Consider the following 19,638-nt stretch of genomic DNA (forward strand, 5'->3'; position numbering starts at 1 on the left):
TTTATGCTGAATAACTTTTCATTGATAGATGTATTTGTACAAAAATATTTTGTTTTTGATTTAAGCAGTAAATCTCTGAACTGGCTTTATTATTGAGAAGCAAAATATACCTTAATGGTGAAAATAACGGCCCAAATAGACGTTAAAAGCGACATGCTTTATTTTCAAACGTTTCGGCAATTTCTAATGCCATCATCAGTAATATGAGAATTTGCCGAAACGTTTGAAAATAAAGCATGTCGCTTTTCATGACTATTTGGGCCGTTATTTTCACCATTAAACTATAAACAGATGGGTAAATAGTGTTCCAAAATATGCCTTTTTGTGATGAAATTTTGTTCTTATTAGGACCTAAACTAACTAATTTTGATATTTTAGTGATTAATGGGTGATTTGTCTGAAAAGTATGGCAGATCTTGACAAGATCTTATAGTCTGGGTGATAGTCAGGGAACTTGGTGCACCTAAGGTCAGAGTGTTCCCCGCGAATGTGAATTATGGGAAAATTGTGGGGGATGTTTAATTTTATGGTTGGTTAAAAAAACTTTGTTCACTTGCCAAAGTTTGTGTGAATAAAGTAATTTAACTAACTCCCTTAGTTTTCTCTTTTGTAATTTTGGTTATAAATGAATAAATCTTTCATTTCTTACGAAAGTCTACCTAAGCAATACATTCACGTAATGTATTTTTTAAATTAAGATATGCTTACAAACTAATATGAAGCAGGTGTTGTAATAATAATACAATTAAGCCTTTAAATTATATTCCCCTCTAGAAGTCTACTGTCTGTGTGTTTAATATAGCGTTGTCCAAATTTTGGATTTTAAACCACAAGGATGGTGGACGCAGTGGATGCACCTCCCCCTGTAAGTATGTTTATTTAACCACTACTGGTCTAGAATCCTACTACATTGTCCGGTGTTTTATATTGCTATTTTTTAAAACAATCATTAAATCAACGCACAATATTTAGATTAGGGTGCGCGCGAGGTTTGGGTGTTGGTGGGTCAAGTATTATTATATTAATCAGGGTTGTTCCTAAGCAAAAATTTACACTTTCCAGTTGGGCGAAAAACCCTGTTCATTATTTAATAATAAACCCATCCTCACCCAAATGCCAACCAGCACCCTAATCTAAATAATATGCTATGTGATAGGATTAGAACAAACAACTCCCATTTCTTTAAGCAGACTATTTGTTTAATGCAAATTGAGTTAGGCTGGGTCAAATAATATTGAAATATTTTTATGATTTCCTTGCAATTTCTATTTTAACAACTCATTACTTTAAAAAAAGTGGTCAGATTCTAGACCAGTTCCCCTTAACCTAGTGGTTACTAACGATAAATTTAAAGGGACTTTGATTTGTAGTTTGTTGCTTCTGGATCTGACACGACTGATGCATCGCCGTTTAATTCCAGTGATGATGTTCAGTTGAGTGGAAACATAGCGTCAGGTAATATTATAAAACAAAAGTACAATACATTAAGTTATAAGTCGTGATTAGTGCAGTTAAAAAAAGGTCCAGGACAATTAGAACATCTAAGGGCAGAAAAGTCTAATTTTACACCTTTTCAGAACAATTTATCGTCCAGGGTGTATGGAATGTATGGTCCTGACCTTAGGGTCTAAAAGACAGATGTTTTTGCTTAGGATTGTACTAATTCCTGACAGGTTGGGTGAACTAACGTGAGTGACAACAATTATAATTGAGAGATGCTTTTCTTTAACTGTTTGCTTTAATTTGCTTGTTTGTACTTTATCAGCTTACACAACGTAAACATGGGTGGATACCAAACAATATGCTAGAGATGCTGCAACTAGAGTCGAAAAATATAATGGTGCTTTTGGTGTTTACTTAAAACTCTGCTGACAAAATGGGTGCTGTTTGGTAAAATATATTCATCTTAGTTATTTAAAATAAATAGCTAAATTTGGGTGTTTATTTTATTGTGAATAATTCATACTGGTTGACCTGATGGTGTAACTGTATTTCACGACTTGTTTCTGAGTTTTGTAGGTGATATTAAAAGTGGTCATAAAGAATAAATATAAATTAAAATATTGACAATAATTCTAATTGAGTGAATACTTTTGGGGCTAAAGTATGGTTTATTAGCCTCTTTTCCCTTACAAAACCAAACAATCATCAAAGAAGCAAACAATGCTTCCAAGGTTACTGTTACGTGCTGTAGGGCTAGGAATTAGGTTTTCGCATTTCGGGACAGTTACCCAGTCAAATTTACTCTACTTGGAAAGCTCAGTTACCTTCAATTGGTTTCAAACCTGGATATTAATTTAACATTTACTTTAAATGGTATCACATTGGAAAACGTAAAGATTGGTGGATTTGTTTTATGCAATAAAATAAGATTATTTATTAATCTTTCTTTATTGATAGAATAAATAAATATTGCCATTGATACAAAATAAATTTTTAATATTGCATTTTCTTATTGTTTTATTTATAGAAGGTTCTGGAGAGCCAATGGTGTCATTCAAGAAGAACCGTGCAGGTATTTTGCAGTTTTACTTACTACTTGGTGGTCAGTTCTGGCAACTTATTTAAATGAAAATTAGGCAGTTTACTTTCCATAAATTTTACTGGACAAATATTTTTTTGTCTCCTTGTTAATGATGTTTAAAAAGCACAGAATAAGATCTAAATCAACTGAATATTACCTAATCGATTGGGGGGCATCGGAGGTTAGGGGGTCCACTGTTTTGGCTTCGGATTTTTGTCCCTGTTAGGGGGGGGGTTATGAGGTTAGGTAAAATGTTGTTTAGGCCTAATGGCTACGCCCCACCGCGACTTGTGTACTGGCGCCTGACCCCTTACAGTTGCCCGGCAGGTCGCAACCGAGTGAGTTCTCATTGGTTGGCGAAGGTTTCTGGTCAGATATGCTACCTGTCAAAACCACAACTAAAATAACAATCAAAAGTATATTGTTACAATGTGCAGTAAAACGTTATCAAAAAGCATGCGGTCAACAAAGCTTGGTTTGGGCTTTGCAATGTACTTTATTTCAGCTATAAACTGTGGATAGTATTCTGCCATTTATTTCCAGTTAACACTGTTTTTTTTTAGTTACATTTTACACTACCACCATCAATAAAATGGCGAAAACTTTAACCAACTCTGGCTTTACCTCCAAATGGCGGCACCTTCTTCTTATGGTAGATCCGTTGTCCTGAGGACTAGGCCTGAACATTACTGACACTTCAGGCATTCCCGGCCTCATTTTTGGGAAGAAGAAGCCACTACACATTCACCCCTACCTTCACTTTTTACTTTCCATTAGTTGATAAAAATTACAGTAAAACAACGAAAAAAGAAAATGTTTGACAAAAATACTGTTTATCAACAAGACAAAAATAAACCAATATTTATTTTTTACTTAGGAGATGTTTTAATGGGAAGGATAGCTCAAGCAAAACCAAGCACTGCTAAAGTTTCAGCTAAAGATGCCTTATTTGGTGAATTAACACCACAGTAAGTTTATAACTCAATGTTATGTCAAAAAAATGTTCAAACTTGAATATAAATACTCCAGTATATGAACTGTTGCTAGCAGGCATAGTAATAATAATCAACAACAGCTCCTCTGGTAATTGTAATTCATACTTGAAGTTTCAGTTTACCAGAAGAGCTGCTTTTAAATATTAAAATATTCTAGGCTTAGTTATTGTTTAGCTGTGTTTGTAAAATCTCATTTGACGGCCTTTAATCTAAATCTGGTTGTACTCTTAATTGACCAATTGTATTTTAATAGTGATGATATTTTGCATAAACATGCTACAAACGGCCATAGTAAGAATATAACTTCACAAGGTTAGTATATAAGAGAGTCTGTTTTATTGTTGTATGGTCGCATTTTCATTTTTTTTCTTGCAAAATGATGAATCAAATTTGGCGAACAAAAAAATACAGTTATTCCAGTCGTTCTCATCGGAGTTTGTTACTATGGTGCCGCCTGATACTATTTATAAATTGTGTATTTTGTAAATCTAGACCTGATTACGATGCAGCAGAAGACGTGTTTCAAACGTTCGAAAATGGGGAAGGATTTGAGTTCAAGCAAGAAAATGCATCAAATTCAATCAAGCACTTTGCGCCGTGAGTGAATCTCACTTGCATAATATTTATGAAAACGCTACAACTAGTTCAATGCTCCATGTGTTCAGTTGTAATTGTCTGATTTTGACTTGCTGTGGGATGAAATACATCATTACATTAAATACTAGTCATGCTTTAATTTTTTAATGTTACGGGTTGAATTTAGTGTTAAGTTTTTTATTGAAATTTATTTTTCGCTACCTAATATTATTGTAAGTAGTTGTTCCCCATTAAACAGCTCGTGTCCTGGTTTGTTAGAATTGTACTTCACTTTTGTATTTTAGAAACATATTTTAGGGTTTTTGTTGTTTGCTTAATAAATATCACCCAGAATTGGACTAGTTTACCAAATTTAAAGTTTGACATTTATAACAAATAACTTAACTTTAAGACTTTTTAAAATTTGCAATTTTTTTTAATTGTGTCAAATTTACTGGGAATAAAGTAAAAAATAAGGTAGACTAACATCGCCTGGTCTTTCTGGAATCATGGAATACATGAACATGCCAACGTAATGAACATTAAGCAAGACACTTTTCTTGAATCTTTATGTCATTTTTTGTGTAGTAGCGGGCCTTAAAAGCTGCAGCCTTATTTTTTTACATTGTCCGGTTATGTTTCTTGTTTTTTTGCCTCGTGGTTTAGAACATGGTCCATTGTCAGTTTTCTTTTATTGTTTGCCTGGTAACTATATGTATTTATCCTATAGTTGCAATTATATTACCCTAAAGAAGATTGCCTGAATAGATATTCGGAACGTTGGTACTGTAATAAAATTTTGCCGGAAGAACAATTTTACAATTTAAGGAATTTTTAATCAAAGGATTCTTAATGCAGCCAGCCATAGTGAAGATCATGTAAACTACCTGCTTTTAAAGTGACTTATTTAATAACAGTGAATTTTTACTCACAGGATTCTTGATGAAGCTCATGTAACAGATGTAGGTGGCGTTGCTGACACAAGTAGTTCCACTGATGTCATTCGATCGAATGACCAAGGTCAAACACAAGAATCTAGTCCGGAATTTTCTTTGGACGAAGAGTTTAAATACGACATGAAACACAATGAGAGAGGCTGCTTTGTCATCTTTAATCAATGGGTTGGTAGATATATTATAAAGATATTTTGGCTTGCCTCGGGGAAAATGCTAACCAATTAATAAAAAAATATAAATTAAAGATTTCTTTGCATTTACTAAAATATTTAAAATTCACATATATTTTTGTACATCGGAATATTTCAAATTAATAATATATTTAAACCTTGCTTTATTTTTAGTAAGGTTATGAAACAACTTGTTTTTGTTTTTTTATTTTGACAAAAAATTTTGTATATTTTAAATCGCATTTTTACATTGTTCTTGTTGTTAAGTTTATCTTTGTGTTAAGTTCAACACTGGTTAATCTTTAACAAAGTTATATTTGTCTACTATTCAAACACAAGTCACAAACATAATCACCAGCTTTGTGTTTGCTCACACTTATTACATAGTGATGTTTTTTTGAACTGATGGGTCTTTTCAAATTAGCTTTGAAATCCGGAGAAACATGTTTTATAAAATATAAAGCTAGAACATTCAATAAAATCAACATGAAATATCTTTATTAATATTGCAATGAAAAGCATAATTAACAAAACAATTTCATTGCTTATAGAATATCCTAATATGACATAAACATAGAACATTTCAAAGATATATAAATTAATAAAAATATTTGTTTTTTATACTGCATGTATTCACTCTTTTTTATGTTCTATATTTGTAAAAAAAATATTTTACCTTAACTGTGCCTGAAAGGTCCGTTAGAACCATCGCTGCTCCGGCCGTATCGCGCATGAATATGTTTCTTTCTTTAGAACATGAGTTCCGTCCCTTTAAAAGAGAAAAAATCAAAATATAGCTTGATAATGTTGTTTTTTGCAGACATTTGACAAACTAGAGGAGAAAAAATAATTAAGAAAAATTGGATTTAAGAAATTATTTACCTGTTTTTTTATCAGTCTAAATATTATCTGCTTTGAATCATATACAAAAGTAACAAAAAATGTGTCTGTGTATCCACCCTAGCATGATGTTTACAGAAAATACAGTAGTCAACTAGTCATTCATATTGGTTTGCTGAAATGAGAAATCAGCAAGTATTTCTTCAGAACTTGTGTTGTTCGGCCCTATAAAAAGAGAGAAAAACAATTACAAAAAAGAAATTACATTGAAATTGTTGAATTTAAGAAATGATTTAAACTTCAGACCTGTTTTTACTAATCAGTCCAAATATTAGTATTTGTTTTGAATCAAATACATAAGTATTTTGGGAGTTACATTGAAACTGATTATTGTTGTTTGTTGCAGAAATTTGACAAATTAGATCAACGCGACGGAACAAACATCGACGCAGCAAACTTGGAATCCACTGCAAAGTTTCTCGGGTTTAAAGCTGTTCGTGTGTTTACCGACTTACCTGGAAAGGAAATCACTGCATGGATGGAACAAAGTATGCAAAAAACTTAAATAAAGTTATAGATGTCCTCTGTATCATTTTGTTAACATTTAGATTTTTTTTTAGTTTTTTTTTTAAATACAACTTTTATGTCTGCAAAAAGAATTGTTTATTACTGATATTTTATTGTAAAAAATAACATTTTTTTATGACTTACATTAGTGTTACGGAGCGTTTAATTTTTTTAAAAAACCTTTTGTGATTTCCAAAAGTTTATGAATTTATTTTTATGTGCAGCGGCATTTAGAAAGTGTCGTAATAATGCATATTTGCTGTATATGTTATCGTGGTGACGACGGTGTTCTGTTTTGTTCTCAAATACACTAAAAAAAGTTTTAAGACTTTAAAAAAGCATGAAATCTTTAAATGCCTTAAAACTGAGTGGCAACCCTGACTTCATCTATTTATCTTCCCCCTTTCAGTTTCTGGAGCCGACCACAGCGATTACGATTGCTTTGTGTGTTGTATTCTCACGCACGGTGGAGAGGATGATGTGTTGTACGCATCAGACGATGAACCATTCAAACTCAAGGATCTAACTGCGATGTTCAGGCCGGACAACTGCCCTTCACTAGCTGGAAAGCCTAAGCTATTTTTTATACAGGTTAGAAAAAGTATTCTGGCACAAAATGTGAAAAATTACTGCGTTGTTCACTGAAAATAAATTATTACCTAACACCAATCCACTTTAATTTTTCTTATTCATTTTAAATTTAAAAAAATACAATTTTTTGTATCCAGGTTAGAAAAAGTATTTTGGCATGACATGCTGTGAATTACCGTGTTGTTAAAAATAAATTATTGCTTGGCACCAATTCATTTTTCAGCTAAAAATGGCAATTTTTTTAATTAATATGTTTAATGGCTGTTTTTTTAGAACCATGGCTGAAAAGCCTGTACTTTATTATCCAGGTTAAAAACGTAGAAACATGCTGGAACTACCGTGTTGTTAAAAATAAATTATTGCTTGACACCAATTCATTTTCTGCTACCATTTTGATTTTTTGTACTGGAAACATTTATTTTAAGTTAAGAACTACTGATTTAGAAATATTAAATTAAAATTTAAGTTATTATTGAAACAGATTATAACTACAACATTTTAAATTTAGGCATTATTTTGATTGATTTGAATGAAATATTGCATTTAAATTTTCTGGTTAGATACAGTCCTAAAAATACGGTCTGTAATCATTTTTGAAGAAGGGTCTAAGAATACAAAAGGTTGGAAAACCACTTGATTATAAAATTTCAGACGTATTTTGTAAATTTGGGCTGGCATTTTACCAAGATGAAAACGTTTTATAGCCTTTTTTAAACACAAACAAATTTTCTGTATTTTGTAATTGGTCACTTGATTACAAAACATTAAACACCAAATAATTTTGTGAAATTACAGTTATAACATTATGCATATTGTCTTGTATGTTTAAAGGCTTGTCGTGGTTTAAAGTTTGACAAAGGAGTCACTTATCAGAAAGTTCAAAGCGATTCTGTTGACTGTATGCCGCCCCCCGGTGACGACCAGGTGGATGGAATCGAGACCTACACGATTCCGGTCGAGGCTGATTTCCTCATCGGACAATCTACGGTGGAAGGTATCGCTAAAAATTTAAAAACATTTGTGAAAAAATTTACCACGATCAAGTTTTTAGGAGTGTTGTTGGATTCAATGTTGCTTTGCAATTTAATTCCAAAAATATTTGAAAAAACATATTTTGTTATTTTTTTTTAAATTATAAATTAAAAAAATTGTTTTAAATTAAAAAAAAATTCCAAAAAACGTTTTTTTATTTGAAACAAAACAACCAAACGGTAGCAAGGTTGTCTTTTGCTAACATTTTAGACTAACTTTATTGATTAGGTATAATTAGGTAGTCACATTTTTACTCGTTTGTGTTGTTTTTTACTTTATAAGATTATTATTCGTGGAGAAGTAAGGGCAGTGGTTCAATCTTCATCCAAAACCTTTGCAAGTGTCTACGATCGTGGGGACACAAAAAGGAGATTATGCAGGTGCTTCAATGCTTAAGTTTAAGGCCCTTATTTGTTTTGAACAGTTACAACTTTTAGTTTTAAAACTTAGATTAAGCAGATTTTCATCTCAAATGTTGTAAGTAGGTATTTAGCTTGTTTTTATAACTTTAATAAAATCTAGCTGGGTCACATTTTGTGATGTAATCTTGCAACTTTTAGTTTTAACTTCATTCACTATCATGGTACTTTGCAAAATGTTCTGTCGTTCTATTTGTTGACATTTTAATTTTCAGTCACTTTCATTTTGTACAACTGCGAACTGTCCCTTCAATTTTAGTGTATGAATCAATGATAAATAAAACAAAATTAATTAGCATCACATTTAAATGGAAAATTAATCGCTTCTAAAGCATTCATACACAATCGTGTACAACTGTGGTCTTTTGCAGAATTTGGTGGATAACACAATAGTTTGACACCTGACAAAAACATTACCCAGCCAACATACACAACTTTTTCTAATGTTTGACTAGTTTTCATAAAACTTAGAAAAATAAAAGGTTAAAACAACGCTCATGTTGGAGGCAAAATCTGACCAAAAAACTGAGCATCGAAATTAGCCATTATATAAAGCAAATCAATAGATTAAACATATTTGAAAAGGGTTGATCTTAAAATAAAAAACACAATGGGAAAAATGAGCCAATATATCTTTTAAATAATTCTTTCAATAAGGCATGCTAGCATATTTCATTAATTGTTCCTACACATATCCTTGACTTTTGTAACCATTTCGCCAATCAGTTTTTTCAACTAGGCCTTCAAGCCTACACATGTTTTCTGGTTGAATTTTTATAGAGGTTTTATCACTATAATAGTGATTTTGACTTGGACCTTGGAATGACTTGTGTACAACGTTGGTAACATATACTGAACTAGCTTTCATGTAACTTTTTTGCAGATACTGACCCGAGTGAACCACATGGTCGCTTACGACTTTGCGTCGAGCACTTCTGACACAAAAACGAACAAGAAGAAGCAGATTCCGTCGATCGTAACCCGACTCACAGCCGAGCTTTACTTCAGCCCTGAGGAACGAACTGAACCAAATAAAGTGGAACGTGGACCTGTTCAGGTAACAACTAAATAAGGAGGGTTTTAATTAAAGCAGACCTGGGTAAACGAGTTATACTTGTAAGGCATCCTCATATGTTGCTACTTTTACCAACTTGTCAAAACAAGAATATTTACAGCTTTCTTTTAAAAGGAATCACGTTTATATTATTATGCAATTCAGAGCCTCTTTCTGCCCGACCCTCTTAAGTAGATTTTAAGGTATTATACATACAAGTCTTTTGGCTGGGTGCATGTTAAATATAATAAATTTTACTTTTTAATATAATAATTCAAAATTTTTCTGACTGCCAACCAACTCATTGTTGCTTTTATTCAGTGTTTTCTATAACATTTTTCATGGTAACATTAGATTTTTTTACAAATGCCAGTTTGTTTAAGGTAACTGAAAGAACATCCAGAGACCAGCAAAGCTACGTGTAAGTTGTCAGAAAGTTAGTAATTTTATTTGTTTTATTTTGACTTTTACTAGATTCAGATAATAATATTGAATCGCAGTCAATACCAAATGCCAAGTGGTAATATCGGTGCCAATCTGGTACTAAATTAAAGTGTACTTCGCAATCTATTGTAGATTTTCTAGTAAAAATAAATATTCTTCTACAATATTAAAAGGAAAAAAAATCCAAGTTAATTGCATTGTACTTTTTAATGTAATAAGTTTAGTGCTTTTGAGCAAAGTTATGACGTAATTCGATGTCGGGTCACTTACTTTGGTACAAAATATTGGGAACGAAATACTAAGCATCGGGCATAGCTTTCACAACTAAAATATCCTGTAACCTTCATGTTTTGTATTGATTTCTACATTACTAACTAATAACGCATTTTTAGGTTGGATTCTGAATCCTATGAATCACCGACTGATGTTAAAACTACAACATCTGCACCAATGCAATTCCAGGTAAGCACTCCTTCTTTCAACTGACGGATCCTTTATCAGGGTGACAAAATGCAAATTTTTTTATTATGTCTTTAGCCAGTTGTAACGCATCGTGAATATATTGTAAAACTTAGATATTATGCGAAAAAAGGCCAAACTTTTCCACAAATTCTGATAGTACACCGAAAAGCCATTGCAGACTCACCGAATCTGTTGATCTATGATGCAAGCAGGGCAGGCCAAAAAACAACAAGCCTGCAGTGAGGTTCGAACTCACGACCTCCGGTCTAACCGGGACCGTCGCTCTACCAACTGAGCTATGCAGGCTCAGAAGGGAATGAGTCGAGAAACAACCATGCGCCAATGCTTGCTCAATTTGTTAGTACAGCAACCTCATAGAAGGGGATCCAGAGTACCATATCATTTATTCAATGAAACATTCACACATATGTGTGTTCATAACTGAGATGTAGCTCTTCGAAGCTGCTTTTTTTAAAATTCTGATAGTTAATTTTTATTATGTGGTTAACCGGTTAGGCAAAAATATTCCAACCGGCTACCGACACTAACTTCGCAAGTTCCGTAGTTTGCAGCATTGTCACTTAACACAAACTTTGGACTTCATTGTACGTCACAATGCTGCAAGTGTAAAGTAGGCTACAATTCGTTTAAGTCTTAAACTTTAAGAGCAGTTGTAAAAAAAATTTACCACGTATAACACGTATAATATCAAAAAGACAGCAGCAAATTGCTCGTTAAATTAAACTTGCATACTTTTGTCGTAATTACATTTTCGGTTAAGAGCCGCTGACGTAGATGGGTATTGTTTAAAGCAAAGTTGGCCAAACCACGACCCCCTGGCCCGTGACTCACAATGATAAAATAGCCTTCTCAATGTTTGTTTCTTGATTGGAATATTTTATTGGAAAAATTAAATTGATTTTATATTATATACTTGACCCGGACGTTGTAGAAATTTCTTATGTTTTATAATATTTTTCATGTTAAAATTAGATTTTTTCACGAATGTTAGTTTTTATTTTTTTAAGGTAACTGAAAGACCAGCCAGAGACCAGCAAATCTACGCGTAAGTTGTCAGAAAACTATTAATCTTATTTGTTGTATTTCGGCATTTACTAGATGCCGGGCGTTGATCGGATTCAATGTCCGATGTTAAATTAATTTGTATTTTGCAATCTATTGTATATATTTTAGTAAAATAAATATAATTCTACGAATATATTACATTAAAACGACAAAAATTCAAGTTAATTCTATTGTACTTTTTAATGTAACAAATTGGGTGTTTTTGAGGTAATGACATTATTTGGTATCGCATCCGGTCTAGATATTTTTGTATAGTTCACCGAAACCATCGCACACTCACCGAATCTGTCGATCAATCATGCAAAAACAACAGGGTAGGCTAGAAAAACAACAAGCCTGTGGTGAGATTCGAACTCACGACCTCGGCCATAGTGAAACTTTTTTGTGTGAATCTTTCATCGGACATAGCTGGCTTTTACAACTAAAACATCCTGTAATTATTGTGTATTACCCCCACAGTACTAAGTTACTAACTAATTACACATCTTTAGGCTTGGATCTGAATCCTATGAATTACCGACTGAGGTTAAAACTACAACATCTACACCAATGCAATGCCAGGTAAGCGTTTCTTAAATCGGTTAACCCTGGGTCCCTAATCAGCATCAAGTCTGCGGAGTCGCTTAAAAATAACCCCACTCCCGAGCCTGTATTCCGCTAATTATCGTAACTAAATAACGTGGATATTCAGCAAACCACTTCTTATAGTGGTGTAGTATAATTCACTCACTCACAAACATGGTTGGAAAATATTGCACCATATGCTATTTCACTTTTACAATTTCCAGTTGGTGACCATATCAGTTGTTAAATCGGGTACTGCGCATGCGCACGCCAGCAGCGAAAAGTAAAAAACCAGCAGCGAAAAGTAAAAAAGGCTAAACTTTCACAAAATACTGCTGGGGCAACCCGTGATATATTTTACCCAGATTGGAGAAGCTTAAGATAGCTCATGAGGGGGGGGGGTGTTTAGTAAGGTTGAAACTGCATAAAGTTTCTTTGAAAAGTTTGCGCTACATCTGATATTGCAACAGACAACATTTTCTAATCTTGTCATTTAGCATTCATTATTATTATTTTAGTAACTTTGCGGAACTTGGCGCGCTAATTTTTTCACATTGTAATATCTTGATATGTTGTGCCACTACTGAGCTGAAATTAAAACAAATTTTAATGAAATAGTAATCTTCACATAAAATGATTACGAGTGTGTGTGTTGCTAATTGAACCATGGGCCAAACAAAAATCTGCTGCCGAAATTTCTACTATTTGGCCTAAAAGTGCTTCCTTCAAAATTTTGACAGGCAATATAAGTTTAAGGAATGTTAGAAAAACAACATTACTTACCCAGTTTAAACACTACAAATATATGCTGCAAAAAATAACTTTTTGTGATTTTATTCGGTGGTGAGCCTGTAAACAATTTTGTATACGGTGTTTTGAACATGTTTAGCATAGTTTTAACAATTTTTTTTTAATTTGTATAAACAAGCTAAATAGCAAAAACTAATAACAATGAATCTATTGTGGCCACATTTAAATTGAAAATTGTTATTATGGAAAACTGATTTTCCGCTAAGCATCTTAATTTTATATTGATATTAAATTATTTTACCTCTTTGTGTCAAGTTTTTTATTCATATTCACAGGTTGAGCAGCTTTCTAATATCCAGCAAGTCGATTCAAATCAAAACAAAGATGCTTCTCTTAATGACATTGCTCGTGCGGTGAGTATTTAGGTGTGTTTCAAAATTTAATATTTAAAACTAATGTAGCTTGATAATTTAATATAACAGATTGGATATTTTGATTTGATTTTGTTTTCTTGAAGGCAATTCGATTCTATTGTTTTATTTAAATGTAAATATTGTAAACCAAGTGCAGGATCGGATCCAGGCAGATCCTGTTATTTAGAAGAAAATTCTGATTTTCTTCAAGTGATAATAAATTGTTTTATCCGAAGAACTAGTGTTAAGTAATAGTTTAGTAGCATAACATCGATTTTTTTTTGTTTCAGGTTAAAAACATGCACAACGAGTTGACTTCGAAAATTAACGAGCTCTCTTCTAAAGTTGATTCTTTGGCATCTGGTAATTCCTACAAGTAAGGTAATCAATTAATTTATATTTATATTTTTAATTTTTAAAAGCATTATAACACGGTAAATAGGTGGCTATTGCAATAAAAGCTTAACGTTTAATGCCTTATCTGTTATATCTTGTTTCATTTATCTGCCTAAAATACACAACTAATCATATTTAGAGTTTTGCAATATATTTTTGTATGATATGGTTATGACTTAATAACTTTTTGAAATCTGCTATGTTAATTTTACACAAAACTTAGTATTTGGAAAAAAATGAAATGTTTTTTTTTCTTTTGTTTGCACCCGCAGTAAATTCTTTTGATTTATTATAATGCTATACTCTAAATCAATTTAATATGCGTAAAAATTGTGTTCTGCACGACTTTGCGCTAATTCATACATTTTTCTCTTTGATAGAAAATAATCGCAATCCAACCTTATTCATCTCGAAGAAGGAATGTTCCGCTAAAGTTTAAATGAATCGCTGTCTAACTTTTTACGCGAAGTAATTACCGCATTAATTTGGTATCGGGTATAACATTCCTGCGCACTGGCGTAATTCTTCCGTTTGAAATCTTCAAATTATTACCTAACTTTTGTCGCAAATTAAGTTTTGTACTAAAATATGCATTAATGATCACTTTTATTTATGTTTAATAATTGTGGTTTAATACGTTTACTACCTTTAGTTTTTGTACATTGTAATTTTCCACTATTTCCTTTTTAACCAAATCAAGATATATTACAGTAGTGTTTGTTCCTACTGCTGATATTGGATTTGTAATTAATTTTTGGTGCCTTTTTAATCACTGTATTATTTTCATGCAAGTAGCTTTTTATTACAATTTACGCTGTAACTTTATATGCAATTACTTAGTAATGTTGTGAAATGAGTTCATATTTTTCTACCTGTTGAATTTATAGATGTTTTTGTACAATGTACTGATAATTTTTACCTTTTTAGCTTCAACTTGTTTCTTCAGTTCTTTGCCATCCATAAGCACTTCAAATTTGTACTTTTTAAAATTTGCTTGTTTAAACGTCTGCCGCTTATATTTTGTACATTATGTTCCTGTACCTTTATATTTAATAAATACTTGCAAAAAAACGACCTGGAAGAATATGGTCATGGCAAATCTAGAAAAATTAAAAAATATACTTTAAAATCCAAATAAAACCGGTTTGATGTAATTTAACAAAAATTTTACAAACTAGGATTTTTTTTAAATAATATGAAAAAAACGGAAAGAATAACACCTGCAAACAATTCAAAAATATATTTTTTCTTCAAAATCCTTCCAAATTATTGACCGAAAGTCGAACGCTAAATCCAACTTAAATATTTTTATTTGAGAGAATACTCTTTAGCGCCATTTACTGGTAGAAACTATAACTGGGGATTCACCCTGAAAATAAAGTTATTTTTCATTTGGGTACTTCCCCATTTAAATTGTTAACCTGTAAAGGATTACATTTTGCTCATGAAATTTTAACTTCATTATTAATTATGTATAAAATTTGTATATAATCTTTAAATTATTAAACTTATTATTCCGGATTACACCGATTAGTCATGGAGTTGTTTATTTTCAACTGTTCGCATAGATTTAAAGTATGACTTCATTTAAACTTCCTGTGAGTCATTTCAACTGATCACTGTTTGGTGCGTTTTGCGGTTTTGTGGTTTAAACAAACAGCGAATTAAACTTTGACAAACTGCAATTAAACAAGCTTGGAGCTAAGTTCTAGTCGTCAGCTGTAGGTGTTTGAAATTTGAAGGACTATAACTAGGTGCGTATTAAATACAAAATTGCAAAAAATATGGCATTTCGTGTCATTTATTTGTATTTAAATAATTAAATTTGTTTGTATTTTGAACTTGCTTATCTTTGACCCAAGGAAATCTAGATAACTGGTTAAGTTTTTTTGTTGAACATTCAATTATATTTGGTTATATGTTACGAAATTAAATATTTAGCAAGCTTTTTTTAAACATAAATTTATCCTATTTTCTTCACATTAAGGCCTACAACAACAACATATGGATTTTCAGTCTATTTTATGCAGAAATCGTGATGAACATTTCCTTGCTGATTACTTTGCTGTTGATCGTACCTTGCCAGATGAAATTTGTTGGAAACATTTGTAAGTTACCTTAAAGGAAAGATACAAAAGTATTTAACTGTCACTTACTTTATAGGCTACGGTTGTTGGCATTTTGAAATCCCTTGAATTAAGTGTCAAGTCATTTTGTGCAATAAATTGTCCAAGTTACAGTCGAGCAGTCATAGAGCAAATCAAATTCAAGTGAAGTAATTGACATAAAAATAAAATGTTAAATTATTAAAATTGGTAAACTTTTCTGATTAGCCTATAAGCAAAAACTTAACTAAAAGTAACAAAAACGCAAATTGTTTTATGTGCAAAAACTGTTATAAAAATATTTAATGGAAACACTGAATTTTAACCGAAGTCATTTAAAACAGTGACTTACCTACATCATTTGAAAAAATCATCAACTCGATCCATCACAACACTGGTTGTTCGTTTGGAAAATATGTTATTATTAGTTTATAAAGTTGTAAAATGACTCTTTCGAAAAATAATTATGACCTTTAGAGAAATCTTAGTACCAGTTGTTTAAATGCATAGTTACAAAAGGTTGGTACTATCAACCATTTTTTTAACCACCAAGTTGAAAGTTATGATCAATAATACATGGTGCAAGACTTAAGTAAGACTACTGGAGTCCTGAGTCTGACATGCGCATGCTCAGAATAAAGTTAGCTGGTAAGGCAACAAGCTTCATAAAGATGAAGCAGCATGAGGTGGAATATTTTCAATCCACGCTTGTGGATTTGTTGCATTGGATCTATAACTGTTAGCATTAAACAAAAAATTGTTAAACGTGTGTGCCAAACACTTATTTTAAATTACCAAGAAATTAATGTTTTTACTTTTTTTTATCATTGTGTTAAACATATTCAAACCATTGCCTGAAGTGTATATTTTTAAATTTTATTAGGCCTTTGTATTTATGTTACGAAGACAATGAAATATTTTGCATTGACTACTATTTACATCTGTTACAATATTTTGTTGACGGATGTTAATAACAGTGCCTGCAGCATTGGAGCATTATTCATATGCAAACTATAATATAGCTAGAAACTTATACTCGGATACAGTGGGTGACACCACTATGAGTGGATTGCTGCTAAACAACCTTATTTTAGTTAACGTGAATAGGTACAGGGGATGTATAGTGGGACATGGGACAAGTTTATTTTCTAGGTCAAAGTCTAGCCCAAGTTTTTCAAACCAACATCACAAACTAGTTGAAACTGGTGATGGTAAAAAATATGTTCATTTTGTAAGAGTGCAACAACCTGAAGATATCAACAAATTTATATACTTTTTGTTGTTATTTTGCTTGAAGTTTACGCGCGAAGTTACATTTGCTTGACCCCACGGAGGTATTTCTGCCACTGGAGTGAAGGCCAGAGGAAACCGATTTGTTTGAAGCGTCGTTTCTCACCAACTCACCTCTGCTACTGCCCGTCATCTGCCCCTTATGCTCTCTGCTCACGTAAGTTGTACAAGTTTGTATAAAGTGGATGTTTCTGTAAAAAGGCATTTTACACATTTGGTTTAAATGTACTTTTGTTGTCATATTGTTGGACTAGACTTAGTTGGGTTGAAATTAAATTGTTACTCGATAGAAGGGCGCTCTAATTGACGCATCTTTTAGACTCCAATAACTCAGGTTGCGTGATAAACTCGCTAGCCAATCATAATATTTAAAGGTTGTTAGAATTGTATTAATTGACGAACGAACAAGTTTCAAACTATAGATGAGCGGAGCTGGTTAACATAAGGCAGATGCCACTTACGGAAGTAACTCTTGTGAGTCCCAAATTGTTGTCGCTTTCCTTCTTTAAGTCGGCATCAAACGTATCTTGTTTTGCATGTTTTTTTCCGTAAACCCAAAATCTCACAAAAGTGTAATCGTGGTAATTCACTTCCACCTTTATAATACACAATTGAAAGAGGTTTTGCAATAATAAAGACAATCTTACAGCTCTGCATTTGCATACATAACCTTATACAGCCAGGACAAAGATTATTGATTTTATTAGTTAATTTTTTAAATCTAAAAGACAACAAGAAACAAAAATCTAATATGTAGAAGCCATTTTGTCATATTGTGTTTACACAGAGAATTTTTGTTTTAATCGATGTGTCGTAACGGAAAATTTTCAGTAAAAATCTATGGCCTAAATTCTTTGTAACCATATTCTAATGTTTACGTTACTCCTTGCAGCCAATGTGCAAACGATAAGCGGAAAGTTTTCGGTAAAATTCCGTTACGTAGATTTCTTGCAACCACATAATATTTGCAGCGAATTTGCAAAATTCAAATTGTTGACACCAATTTTTATGCGTCAAGATATTTACATCCGTTTTTTTGTATATGTTTCAAAACACCGCGGTCTGAACATTAGTCGGTTTCCCCGGTTGTGTGATTTTTAAACTGTTGACATTTTAACTGCAGACAGAGGCTGTTTCGCAATCGCATTTTGACGTAAAATTTGTATGTTTCGCGTCAGAAATAAGTGTGAAAAAGGTTTAAACCACGCCTTGTTATCACGTGATATTTTGTTAAGTATTATAAGAATTAATGACGTAAATCTTTCTTTATCGCAGAAATTTTCTTAACTGATTCTCGTCTATAAATAGCGTGTTCAATCAATATAAACCAGAGAGAGAGAGATAGAGGCTTTTATAGCTTCTACTCAGACAGCAAACTTGAGTGCTTTTGTGACTGAACCAAAGAGAGGCTTTTACAGCTTTGACTGAATACAGCAAAAATTGACTGTTCATGTATCTGAACTAAAGGAAAGAATTGGACCTGAATGGCCTCACGAAGACAGGCCATCTCAAATCTTGTAGGAGTGTGGTCGATTCATCTTGGCAATTATATAAATGAAGACCCTTTAACGCGGACCCACATCCCCTCAAATTGATGCCCGCGAGTGCCGAACGAACCACCTGCAAACTACTTTCCCAAGAAGCCGGACGACGAACTCTATTTTCCCGCATATATCTTATGGACAAGAAAATATGTGCCTAAATCTGTATGGACCACCTACAAACGGCCGCCTAAAAACTGTCATGTTTGGAACTTGCAAGAAGCCAGCTTTAGAAGAAATTAATCTCATCGAAAGATACGTGAAGAGACGCTCCATAGCGTCAGCAAAGCATTTGCTTGGAATTCGAAACACGAAATACAAACAAGCGTTGCCGATAAAGACATCACCACTGTTTGGAATCATGGAAAACGAAACGGAATTATGGATTTCACAATAACTGATTCTGCCTAGTTTATCAGGTGAAAATCTATTATACTTTTAATATATATATATATAATTATTAAAATACCGACCGAAAGGTCTGTAAATTGTTTATGCGACATTTTTGAGCCATTTAAATGTGTCCAAATTTTGCCCGCGTCAAAGCACGCGTAGCGGAAATACTTCGTAAAAGCATAGTGATGTCATTCACAAGCGAAAAATATGCTTCAACTCGTGTAAGTCTACAAACACGACTTTAGGGATAAAACCCTACTCGCGTTCGTAATGTGTTAAATGTTTTATGTAAATATTTTCAATGCATCGCTTGCCTTCGTGCTTTTCAAATGCAACCCCAATTAAATAGGCGTAAATCAAACAACTTCCGTAACGGCACTCTACGTGGAAACTGAACTCGTTTCCAACCGCATTTTCCCTTCCTAAAACAAACAGCGTTTCTATAAACGGATTCGCATCTACTTATA

The 19,638-nt window shown here is 32.6% G+C and overlaps 1 protein-coding gene and 1 non-coding gene across 2 annotated transcripts; one reads left to right on the forward strand and one right to left on the reverse strand.

Annotated features, from left to right (window-relative positions):
* Positions 1-733: 733 nt before the first annotated feature.
* LOC146141282 (caspase-3-like) lies at positions 734-10,654 on the forward strand. The gene is made up of 13 exons (XM_083392867.1): positions 734-865; positions 1,371-1,455; positions 2,471-2,515; positions 3,402-3,492; positions 4,012-4,116; positions 5,030-5,216; positions 6,468-6,609; positions 7,038-7,219; positions 8,051-8,213; positions 8,534-8,631; positions 9,554-9,727; positions 10,108-10,145; positions 10,561-10,654. Exons 1-13 carry the CDS (start codon positions 836-838, stop codon positions 10,652-10,654), a joined length of 1,434 nt encoding a protein of 477 aa, XP_083248993.1. The 5' UTR covers positions 734-835.
* A 207-nt stretch (positions 10,655-10,861) lies between these two features.
* On the reverse strand, positions 10,862-10,936 carry Trnat-ggu (transfer RNA threonine (anticodon GGU)). Its single transcript has one exon. It is a non-coding gene; the product is annotated as a tRNA-Thr (tRNA).
* Positions 10,937-19,638: the final 8,702 nt, after the last annotated feature.

The sequence above is a fragment of the Ascidiella aspersa genome, chromosome 6 (assembly GCF_963924565.1).
Source record: "Ascidiella aspersa chromosome 6, kaAscAspe10.2, whole genome shotgun sequence".
In the NCBI taxonomy this organism is placed as follows: domain Eukaryota; kingdom Metazoa; phylum Chordata; class Ascidiacea; order Phlebobranchia; family Ascidiidae; genus Ascidiella; species Ascidiella aspersa.